This window comes from Lampetra fluviatilis, chromosome 38 (genome assembly GCF_964198595.1).
Source record: "Lampetra fluviatilis chromosome 38, kcLamFluv1.1, whole genome shotgun sequence".
In the NCBI taxonomy this organism is placed as follows: domain Eukaryota; kingdom Metazoa; phylum Chordata; class Hyperoartia; order Petromyzontiformes; family Petromyzontidae; genus Lampetra; species Lampetra fluviatilis.
Window position 1 is genome coordinate 4,214,440 of NC_136312.1, and position 12,985 is coordinate 4,227,424.

A 12,985-nucleotide genomic window follows, 5' to 3' on the forward strand; every position below is an offset into this window, starting at 1 on the left:
CTCTCCCGCCTTGCCCCTCCCCCCTTTCTTACCGATATAACCTCTTACCACGGAAACTCTCTCTCCCACTTCAGCAAAAAAATGTTCTTGCTGTGGTTTTCCCACCTGATGATGATCGCTTGTGTTGCAATCGAAACGTCGTGATTTATTTTATTTAATAACCTACGTGACTTTACCGAAAGAACCAAAGAGTATGGGTGAGTGAGTGAGTTTACGCTTGGGGAGGTGGATGAGTGGGTGGGTGAGTCGGTAGGTGAGTAGGTGGGTGAGTGGGTGGGTGAGTGGGTGGGTGAGTAGGTGGGTGAGTGGGTGGGTGAGTGAGTGAGTGAGTGGGTGGGTGAGTAGGTGAGTCGATGGATGGGTGGGTGAGTGAGTGTGCAGGTGAGTGAGTTGGCACGTGTGCAGGCGAGTGAGTGGGTGAGTGAGTGGGTGGGTGAGTAGGTGGGTGAGTCGGTGGATGGGTGGGTGAGTGAGTGTGCAGGCGAGTGAGTGGGTGTGTGTGTAGGTGATTGAATCGGTGAGTGGGAGTGGCTGTGTGAAAGTGGGCAGGGCCAAGGAAGGGAGGGAGGGTTAAGGGGGAGGGGCCACCGGCTTTCCGTGTGTCCACGTTGAGCCTCCCAGAATGGTACGTACGTCAAGGCCGTAATTATAATAAATATTGGGGGGGGGGCACACCCCCCCCCCCCCCCCCCAATATTCAAATATGCTCAAAATGTCCCCCCCAATATATTGCTGTAAAAATAATTGCTCTGCTATGTAAATAAAAACAACAATTTGCTCAACCTTGGCCACAATATCTGGACTTGTCTTCATGTAAATCAAAGCATAGATTTCTGTTTATATGATTGTGATGATGGTTGTAATTTATTAATCCATAATCTCTGCCATTACATACAATGACGCAAGAAATGGTATAAAAAAAGTAAAAACAAAGCAATGTAATACAATACACTACTAGACATTATTGTAATAAACTAAATAAAAAGTCCGTCCCACGTGTTAGTGAATTTTTTTTAATATTTTAGGCAGGAAATTCGTTTTAAAATTCAGATATTTTTCCGGGCTGGGACCCCCAGACCCCCTGGACGATTTGCCCCCCCCCCCAATGTTGACTCCACGGCTACGGCCTTGACCTACGTCTGCGTGTGGGCCCACAGAGGGCCTCGCTCAGGGAGGCCCTGGCCTCCGGGAACTTCACCGTGCTGGTGCCCGCCGCCAGCGTCATCGCCAACGTGACGTGGAGCGGCGAGCGAGAGGCGGCCAGCGCTGTCAAGTGAGCCGGCCACACCGCCCCGACACCGATAGCCGCCCATTCCCCGCTAAGCGGCAGTGACGTCACCACGACGCATGCGCCAGGCCAGGTGCCCTTTGAGGCTGCCACGTGAAGTGTCGAAGGCTCGCTGCTGGCAGGAGGTCACGGGAGAGACCCAGGCGGTGCCATGGGGTTGACTGACTGAGATGACCGGCAGATGCACCGGCTCTGCCCGCCCCCTCCCACACACACCACCGTCACCGTTAAACGCTACACGGGGCGGGAGATGATAATTGGTTTTTTACCCTTCTATCTGGCAACAAAACTGACACCTTTTTTACAAGGAGTCATGTTTGCATAGACCACAATACCTGCAGTCATAATGCAAACAAAAAACAACTCTAATAATGTATGCACTGTCCTTGAAGTTGATTGGTCCACACCCGAGCTCTCATACTCTGATGGTGCATAGTCTTTGAGTTGTGCGCCTTTTGGCGTCATCTGGTCCAACACCATGTGAGACTAGGCTCTAAGGAAAGCTGTCTCGGGTGTGGACCAATCAACTTCAAGGACAGTGCATACATTATCAGAGTTGTGTTTTTTGTTTGCATTATGACTGCAGGTATTTTGGTCTATGCAAACATGACTCCTTGTAAAAAAAGGTGTCAGTTTTGTTGCCAGATAGAAGGGTAAAAAAACTATTATAATTTATTTTACTGGCAAATGAGGTTCCAATGGTGGGGCGGGAGATCTTTGTCTTTGTGTGGAGCAGTAGTGGAGTGGTTAACGCGCTGCGCTACGAACGTCCAACATCGCTGGGGGTCCTGGGCCTCACCTAGGTCGACTCAGCCCATACATTTGTACCTGATGCATTGTGGAAAAACATCACCACTGGGGAGGGAGACAAAGGCGGCCCCGGACATGGCTTTAGGCCACACCACCCACTCGCCCCGACGTTGCGGTTAAACGCTACGCGGGGAAGGGGCGGTGCGGGGGCGGGGGGTCTTGACCTTTGCCCTCCCCCACGCGCGGCGTGCAGGATGCACGTGCTGCCCGGCAGGTTCTCCCTGCAGGAGTTGGAGTCGCGGGGCAGCACTCGGCTGCCCACGCTGCAGCCCGGCACCACGCTACTCATCGGCCGCTCCAGCACGGTGCCACCCTAGCCCCCCCCCCTACCCCGACTCTTACCGCCCCGACCCACCGAGCCCTGACCCCTGACCTCTGACCCCTTCGGCCAGAGCGGTATTTTTCCCGTGCCGTTGGCAGTGGACCGTAGAGTTAATGACTTGCAATTTTGTGTTTATTTTACCCTTTAAGGCCCACCGAGCTATGTAGCTATTTTCAGAAGCGACCTGGCCACAAGCGATAGCTCAGCGAAGCGACGTGATGTGTACGTTTATAGCAGCCAAATACTCTAAAAGCGTGTTTCTAGATGTGGAGGGAAAAACTTGGAGGATCCGGAGAAAAATCCTGAAGACCACGTGTGTCAGGGTTGGGATTGAACCCACGACCTCCCGTGTACCAGGCGAGGTAGTTAACATCTAGCCACCGTGACGCCCCGTATGTGGCACGTGACAGCCGGCAGCCGCGGCTATAGAGAGAAATATACTGGATGTGGTGTGCTGGGTTTGCTGACCCGGACAGACCCGGCCACGCCACCCACGACGACTAGGCGTGCGTTAGAAGGCTACACGGGGGCGACCCGAGTTCGATTCGCGCTCACGGCTAACATCAACGGCGATCATCGGAACCGATTCTGTGCCTTCCCTGGGCGTGTAAACATCATATTCTTAGTTCTTTCGGTAACGTCACGTAGGTAAAAAATGAAAAAAAAAAAAAAATCACGACGTTTCGGAGGCAACACAAGTCTCCGTCATCAGGTGGGACCGTCACAGCCAGATTTGCATGGGCGGACCACACCACCCCTTCGTACGCCATTCCGGCCTTCATAGGTGCTACTGACTAACGGCACTTGCCCCAACAGCCTGTGTAGACTGTGGTGGGGGGGGGGGGTCTTTGTCTCAGTCCTCATGAATGCCTTGAGCCACGCAGTGCTGGCGGCGGTGGCTACGCTGCTGCACGTGGCCGCGAGGGTTGGTGGATCACACAAAGACGGTGTTGTGAAACTCGCTTCTACTTCTTCTTCTTACACCCGTGGGTGGGCGTCCAGGAGGAGCCGTGGCCCTGGCTCGGTCAGGAGAAGGCGTCACGTCGCGGTGTGGACTAATCTCCATCTGTCCCATCTGGACGGGAATAGAGTGTTGCCCCCTCGCGCAAGGCGCGGGAGGTTTTCTGCGGGTGCTCCGGTTTTCTCCCCCACGTGAACGACGACGACGACGACGACAATAATTAGGGGCCGTCCATAAATGACGTCACGCACATGGGGGGGGGGGGTCAGACATTTGTGACGATGTGTGACGAGAGGGGGGGGGTTGAGAAATGTGACGTCACATCAAAATATGCAACTTTAAATAAATATAGACAACACGTTCTACTTATCTTCTTGGTTCTTTCGGTAAAGTCACGTAGAATGGAAATAATAAAATAATAAAAATAAAACATAATAAAATAATTCTCACGACGTTTCGGCCACAACGCAAGCAGCCGTCCTCAGGTGAAGACCAGGTCTGTCAGAAAGACAACGTGGTGAGAATAATTTTATTATGTTTTATTTTTTATTATTTTATTATTTCCCTTCTACGTGACTTTACCGAAAGAACCAAGAAGATTAATCCCTGCAGTCACGAAAGCTTTAAATCGAGACGTTCTACTTAATTAAATATACTTTTTAATAAATGTTTTCTCCTACAACATCAGAGTGCAGCGCCACATTAAATACGCACTACAATGACAATAGTTTAAAGCGATTTGAAGCATGTTTCATTTATTTTGGGGGGGGGGGGCAGAGCTTTGTGACGTCATATTTGAGGGGGGGGTCTGACTTTTTGTGACGCCGTGTGACGAGGTGGGGGGGGTCAAAAATCGTCCAAAATCGCGTGACGTCATTTATGGACGGCCCCTAATGATATGCGTACGACTCGTCATTAGTTGAGCTGAAAACATCTGACGGATGAACGCCTCCAGTGTAGCGGCAGGAGCGGCAGGACCCTCCTGACCACGAGCCCTAGGACTCGTCACCGTCCCCGTGACGCGAGCGCCGTGTGTTCTCCCGTCGCAGAATTTGACCATCGGGGATGCGATGGTGGTGGCCTCCGATGTGATGGCGTCGAACGGCATCGTCCACGTCATCGACCGGGTGAGCATCCCGTTCAATACCTGAACTCACCACTTACACTCACCACCTGCACTCACCGCCTGCGCTCACCGCCTGCGCTCACCGCCTGCGATCACCGCCCGCGATCACCGCCCGCGATCACCGCCCGCGATCACCACCTGCGATCACCGCCGTGTACCCCTAGGGACGGGCTCTGATTGCCAGCGACAATCGCGTTCGTAAATGAAGAGGGGAACCCACCGCTCTCATAGCAGGGGTGACTGTGCAGGCTTGGAATAAGCATGAGGTTCCAGACACACACAGAGACACACACACGTGTCTCTGTGTGTGTGTAGTGTAGCGGTTAGCGCTACACACACACACTGACACGTGTCTGTGTGTGTGTGTAGCGGTTAGCGCTACACACACACACAGAGTGTAGTGTAGCGGTTAGTGCTACACACACACGTGTCTCTGTGTGTGTGTAGTGTAGCGGTTAGCGCTACACTACACACACACGTGTCTCTGTGTGTAGTGTAGTAGGTAGCGCTACACACACACACGTGTCTCTGTGTGTGTGTAGCAGAGGTGGGACAAAGTCATTGTTATGCAAGTCCAAGTCGAGTCGCAAGTCATCAAATTCATGACTCGAGTCTGACTCGAGTCCAAGTCACATGACTCGAGTCCACATCTCATAGGTGGGACAAAGTCATTGTTATGCAAGTCCAAGTCGAGTCGCAAGTCATCAAATTCATGACTCGAGTCTGACTCGAGTCCAAGTCACATGACTCGAGTCCACACCTCTGGTGTGTAGTGTAGTAGGTAGCGCTATACTGCCCTACGAACCCGGCGACCCCAGTTCGATTCCCGCTCACGGCCACCAACACCGGTGACGGTTATCTGACCCGGTTCTGGGCCTCCCCTAGGTCGACTCGGCCTCAAATGAGTACCTGATGGGATGTGTTAACATCACACCTGGAGAGACAAAGGCGGCCGGGCGTGGTACTCGCCATCCACCACCTCGTGTGCCAAACCGGCCTTCATAGGTGCTACTCGCTAACAGCACTTGCCCAAACAGTCTGTTACAGGCTACACGTGGTTATTTGTGTGGTGATTGTGATTGTTGTGATTGTTGTGGTTGTTGTGGTTGTTGTGGTTGTTGTTGTGGCTGTCGTGTCAGATGGTGCAGCCGTCACGCAACATTCAGAATCTCCCCGATCTCCACACGCGGCTCGGACAGATGCCTCAATACAGCACGTTCCAGGAGCTCCTCACGGTCACTCACCCACCCACTCACTCACTCACTCACCCAACCACTCACCCACCACTCACTCACTCACCCACTCACCCACTCACTCATCCACCCACTCACCCATTCACTCACCCACTCACTCACCCACCCACCCACTCACTCACCCACTCTCTCACCCACCCACCCACCCACTCACTCACTCACCCACTCTCTCACCCATCCACCCACTCACTCACCACCCACTCGCTCACTCACTCACCCACCCATCCACTCACTCACCCACCACTCACCCAATCACGCACACACCCACCCACTCACCCACCCACCCACTCACTCACCCACCCACCCACCCACTCATCCACCCACCCATCCACCCATTCACCCACCCATCCACTCACCCAATCATGCACACACCCACCCACCCACTCACCCACCCACCCACTCACTCACTCACCCACCCATCCACTCACTCACCCACCACTCACCCAGTCACGCACACACCCACCCACTCACCCACCCACTCACTCACCCACCCACCCACCCACTCATCCACCCACCCATCCACCCACTCACCCATCCACTCACCCACTCACTCACCCACCCACCCACCCTACTCTCACTCACCCACCCACCCTCCACTCACTCACCCACCCACCCACCTACTCACTCAACCACCCACTCACTCACCCAACCACCCACCCACCCACTCACCCGATCACTCACCCACTCAGCCACTCACTCACTTACCCGCCCACCCACTCACTCACTCGCTCACTCATTCATTCACTCACCCAATCACGCACTCACCCACCCACCCACTCACTCATCCACCCACTCACTCATCCACCCACTCACCCACTCACTCATTCACTCACACAATCACTCACCCACTCACTTAAACTCACTCGCTCACCGAGTCACTCACCCACTGGCCCGCTCACCCCCGTGCTCGCTCACCCCCTGTGCTCACCAGGAGTACGAGCTGATCGGGCGGGTCGAGCGGTCCGAGGCCTACACGGTGTTTGCTCCCAGCCAGGAGGCCATGGACCAGTTCCGCAAAGAGCGACCCACGCACCCGGTACCTCCCACTAGCCCCCACCCCCCCCCCCCCCTTTAACCCCCCCCCCCATACCCCCACCCACCCAACCTTAAGCCCTGACCCTATTTTCACACCAGCCCACTTACCCGGGGCACCTCTCGCCAGCCCTGACACTATCATTGCAAGTCACTGCTCTACGGGACGTCTGGCAAAAGCATCGCCAATCTGCGGCGCGCGCAACATTCTCCGGCACGCGTCGTGACGGGCCACCGCAAGATCCCACCGTGTCCGTCCGGTGCTCGCCGGGCTGCGTTGGCTTCCGGTTGCCGAACCAATTCGTGAAAAGGTCGCGCTCATCACGCACACAAAGTTGCTTGCCGCAGATGAACCACAATCATCACCTGGCTGGTCTCGTTAAGGAGCTATAAACCATCACCACGCGGACTCCGCTCATCCTCGCAGCAGCAGCAGCAGCGGCGTTTGGCTGGCCGTCGAACAAAGACGGTGGTCACCGCATCGCGTGGCGCTTTCAAATGAGCCGCTGCGGCCGTCTGGAACGCTCTCTTCCTTCCCATATCAGGAAGCCACTGGGAGCTATGCACTTTTAAACAATCATCGAGATTGAAAACTAATTTCGTTAGAACTCCTTGTTGTGTTAGTTTGTTGTCCTTGCCCTGCACCGCCGATTTAGCACGGTTGGCTACGTACGGTGCAAAAGAAGTTCAACATACATACAGTCTAGACTCCAGCCATGAATGTCTACGTGCATGTGTGCGAATATGCACGTGGAGTGCGTGAGTGTGTGTGTGTGGACGTGTAAACAGCAGCACTGTGAAGACACACCACCCGCTCACAGGTGTGCCATGCCGGTCTTCACATGTCGTACTTGCCAACGGCACTTGCCCCAGCAATCTGCAAAAGGCTGCATGGGGGACCTTTGTCTGTGTGTGTGTGTGTGTGTGCAGTATGCGGGGAGCGGTGGTGTAGCGGTTAGCGCTACGCTGCGCTATGAACCCGGCGACCCGAGTTCGATTCCCGCTCACGGCCACCACCGGTGACGATTATCTGAACCGGTCCCGGGTTCTCCCCAAGGCCGACCCATCGTGTGCCGTGCTCGCTCACCGCACTTGCCCCAAAAGTCTGCTGAGGCTACACGGATTACCTTTGTCTCTTGTGCGTGTGCAGAATGACGAGCAGGTGATGTACCACGTGATCCTGGGAGAGAAGCTGATGGCGCGGGACCTGCGGCCCGGCATGCACCGCCCCACGATGCTGGGCGCCTCCTACCAGCTGGGGTTCTTCTCGCACGACGGGCAGGCACGGAGCTGCACTCGGAGAGCACACGATGACGACGACGACGATGATGATGACGATGATGATAACGATGACGACGATCATGATGATTATGATCATGACGATGACGACGATGATGATGACGACGATGACGATCATGATGATGATGACGACAATGACGACGATGACGATGATGATGACGACGATGACGATCATGATGATGACGACAATAACGACGACGACGACAATGATGATGACGACGATGACGACACCGATGACGATGATCATGATGATGATGACGACAATGACGACGATGATGACGATGATGACGATGATGACGATGATGATGACGACGACGATGATGATGACGATGATGATGACAACAATGATGACGATGATGACGATCATGATGATGACGACAATGACGACGATGATGACGATGATGATGATGATGACGACGACGATGATGATGATGACGATGACGACAATGACGACGATGATGATGATGACGATGACGATGATGACGATGATGATGACGACGATGATGATGATGACGATGACGACAACAATGATGACGATGATGACGATCATGATGACGACGATGACGACGATGATGACGATGATGATAACGATGACGACGATCATGATGATTATGATCATGACGATGACGACGATGATGATGACGACGATGACGATCATGATGATGATGACGACAATGACGACGATGACGATGATGATGACGACGATGACGATCATGATGATGACGACAATAACGACGACGACGACAATGATGATGACGACGATGACGACACCGATGACGATGATCATGATGATGATGACGACAATGACGACGATGATGACGATGATGACGATGATGACGATGATGATGACGACGACGATGATGATGACGATGATGATGACAACAATGATGACGATGATGACGATCATGATGATGACGACAATGACGACGATGATGACGATGATGATGATGATGACGACGACGATGATGATGATGACGATGACGACAATGACGACGATGATGATGATGACGATGACGATGATGACGATGATGATGACGACGACGATGATGATGATGACGATGACGACAACAATGATGACGATGATGACGATCATGATGACGACGATGACGACGATGATAACGATGATGATGATGACGACGACGATGATGACGACGATGCTGATGATGACGATGCCGGACGATGCTGTTGCGTCTCAGCTGCTGGTGAACAACGTGGTGGTGGACAATGCGGACGTGGAGACGGACCGCGGCGTGGTGCACGGAGTGGCGCGCGTGCTACACGCGCTGCACAACCGCTGTGACACCAACGAGACCACGGTCACTCTGGTGCGCTCACCCTCACTCACCCTCACTCACCCTCACTAGCTCACCCTCACTCGCTCACCCTCGCTCACCCTCACTCGCTCGCTCGCTCACCCTCACTCGCTCACCCTCACTCGCTCACCCTCGCTCGCTCACCCTCACTCGCTCACCCTCTCTCGCTTGCTCACTCACCCTCACTCGCTCGCTCGCTCACCCTCACTCGCTCGCTCGCTCACCCTCACTCACCCTCACTCACCCTCACTAGCTCACCCTCACTCGCTCGCTCGCTCACCCTCACTCGCTCGCTCGCTCACCCTCACTCACCCTCACTCACCCTCACTAGCTCACCCTCACTCGCTCGCTCACCCTCACTCGCTCGCTCGCTCACCCTCACTCGCTCACCCTCACTCGCTCACCCTCTCTCGCTCACCCTCACTCGCTCACCCTCTCTCGCTTGCTCACTCACCCTCACTCGCTCACCCTCTCTCGCTCACCCTCACTCGCTCACCCTCTCTCGCTCACCCTCACTCGCTCACCCTCTCTCGCTTGCTCACTCACCCTCACTCGCTCACCCTCTCTCGCTCACCCTCACTCGCTCACCCTCTCTCGCTTGCTCACTCACCCTCACTCGCTCGCTCGCTCACCCTCACTCGCTCACCCTCACTCGCTCGCTCACCCTCCCTCGCTCGCTCACCCTCACTCGCTCACCTTCGCTCGCTCACCCTCACTCGCTCACCCTCGCTCGCTCACCCTCACAAGCTCACTCACCCTCACTCGCTCGCTCACCCTCGCTCGCTCACTCACCCTCGCTCGCTCACCCTCGTGCGCTCACCCTCACTCGCTCGCTCACCCTCACTCACCCTCGTGCACTCACCCTCACTCGCTCACTCACCCTCACTCGCTCACCCTCACTCGCTCACCCTCGCTCACTCGCTCACCCTCTTTCACTCGCTCACCCTCGCTCACTCGCTCACCCTCACTCGCTCACTCACACTCGCTCACTCACCCTCACTCGCTCACTCACCCTCACTCGCTCACCCTCACTCGCTCACCCTCACTCAGTCACTCACCCTCGCTCACTTTGCTCGTCAAGGTGAAACTTCTTACCAATCACAATATTACCCGCACACGTCGCCCCGTTGGGATCGCACAGAGCGGCACTCGTGGGCCCCACCTTGCTACTGGCGGCAGACTCACGCCCCACGTCTCGTGAGGAGATTCTGTCCCTGGTGTCACCTGGTTACACGAAATTGATAACCTTGCAACCTTGACACTGTTGATTCTGACCTCGTGACCGCATGACCCCGTGTGACCCCTGACCCCGTGTGGCCCCTGACCCCGTGTGGCCCCTGACCCCGTGTGACCCCTGACCCCGTGTGACCCCTGACCCCGTGTGGCCCCTGACCCCGTGTGACCCCTGACCCCGTATTTCCATCTCAGGGCAAATGCTCGAGCTGCCAGTTCAAGCCCGACTGCCCTGTTGGCACGGTGCCCGTGGTGAGTGCTGCCTGCACACCCGCACACTCGTTCAGTCAATTTGTTGTTCACCCACGTGTTCACCCATGTGTTGTTCACCCATGTGTTCACCCATGTGTTCACCCATGTGTTCACCCATGTATTGTTCACCCATGTGTTCACCCACGTGTTCACCCATGTGTTCACCCATGTGTTGTTCACCCATGTGTTCACCCATGTGTTCACCCACGTGTTCACCCATGTGTTGTTCACCCATGTGTTCACCCATGTGTTCACCCATGTGTTCACCCACGTGTTCACCCATGTGTTCACCCATGTATTGTTCACCCATGTGTTCACCCATGTGTTCACCCACGTGTTCACCCATGTGTTGTTCACCCATGTGTTCACCCATGTGTTCACCCATGTGTTCACCCATGTGTTCACCCATGTATTGTTCACCCATGTGTTCACCCACGTGTTCACCCATGTGTTCACCCATGTGTTCACCCACGTGTTCACCCATGTGTTCACCCATGTGTTCACCCATCTGTTCACCCATGTGTTCACCCATGTGTTCACCCATGTGTTCACCCATGTATTGTTCACCCATGTGTTCACCCATGTATTGACCCATGTGTTCACCTACGTGTTCACCCATGTGTTCACCCATGTGTTCACCCATCTGTTCACCCATGTGTTCACCCATCTGTTCACCCCTCTGTTCACCCATGTGTTCACCCATCTATTCTCCCTTCTGTTCAACCCATGTGTTCACCCATCTGTTCACCCCTGTGTTCACCCATGTGTTCACCCATCTGTTCACCCATGTGTTCACCCATGTGTTCACCCATCTGTTCACCCCTGTGTTCACCCATGTGTTCACCCATCTGTTCACCCCTCTGTTCACCCATGTGTTCACCCATGTGTTCACCCATCTGTTCACCCATGTGTTCACCCATCTATTCTCCCTTCTGTTCAACCCATGTGTTCACCCATGTGTTCACCCCTGTGTTCACCCATGTGTTCACCCATCTGTTCACCCATGTGTTCACCCATGTGTTCACCCATGTGTTCACCCATGTGTTCACCCGCACACCGGTGCGTTCACCTACGTGTTGTCCACCCACGTGTTCACCCACACACCAGTTTGTTCACCCACACGTGCTCACCCACGCGTCTTCACCCATGTGTTGTTCACCCATGTGTTCACCCGTGTTCATCCGTGCACCGGTGCGTTCACCCGCGCATCTTCACCCACGTGTTGTTCACCCACGCACCAGTTCACCCACACGTGCTCACCCACACGTGTTCACCCACGTGTTGTTCACCCACACGTGCTCACCCACGTGTTGTCCACCCACACGTGCTCACCCACGTGTTGTTCACCCACACGTGCTCACCCATGTGTTGTCCACCCACACGTGCTCACCCACGTGTTGTTCACCCACACGTGTTCACCCACGTGTTGTCCACCCACACGTGTTCAAGCACGTGTTGTTCACCCACACGTGTTCACCCACGTGTTGTCCACCCACACGTGTTCACCCACGTGTTGTCCACCCACACGTGTTCACCCACGTGTTGTCCACCCACACGTGTTCACCCACGTGTTGTTCACCCACACGTGTTCACCCACGTGTTGTCCACCCACACGTGTTCACCCACGTGTTGTTCACCCACACGTGTTCACCCACGTGTTCACCCATGTGTTCACCCATGTGTTCACCCATCTGTTCACCCCTGTGTTCACCCATCTGTTCACCCATGTGTTCACCCATGTGTTCACCCATGTGTTCACCCATGTGTTCACCCATCTGTTCACCCATGTGTTCACCCACGTGTTCACCCATGTGTTCACCCACGTGTTCACCCACGTGTTCACCCATGTGTTCACCCATGTGTTCACCCATCTGTTCACCCATGTGTTCACCCATCTGTTCACCCATGTGTTCACCCATCTATTCTCCCTTCTGTTCAACCCATGTGTTCACCCATGTGTTCACCCATCTGTTCACCCCTGTGTTCACCCATGTGTTCACCCATCTGTTCACCCATGTGTTCACCCATCTGTTCACCCATGTGTTCACCCATGTGTTCACCCGCACACCGGTGCGTTCACCTACGTGTTGTCCACC

General features: G+C 54.7%; 1 protein-coding gene across 1 annotated transcript in view; it reads left to right on the forward strand.

Annotated features, from left to right (window-relative positions):
* LOC144945679 (stabilin-2-like) overlaps nt 1-12,985 on the forward strand; it is a 106,241-nt gene that overhangs the window by 42,095 nt on the left and 51,161 nt on the right. The window contains exons 29-36 of the mRNA XM_078874246.1: nt 1,158-1,273; nt 2,292-2,403; nt 4,431-4,508; nt 5,647-5,742; nt 6,692-6,796; nt 7,943-8,074; nt 9,288-9,416; nt 10,833-10,918. Coding sequence (XP_078730372.1) covers nt 1,158-1,273; nt 2,292-2,403; nt 4,431-4,508; nt 5,647-5,742; nt 6,692-6,796; nt 7,943-8,074; nt 9,288-9,416; nt 10,833-10,918 — 854 coding nt within the window. The remainder of the gene's footprint in view (nt 1-1,157; nt 1,274-2,291; nt 2,404-4,430; nt 4,509-5,646; nt 5,743-6,691; nt 6,797-7,942; nt 8,075-9,287; nt 9,417-10,832; nt 10,919-12,985) is intronic.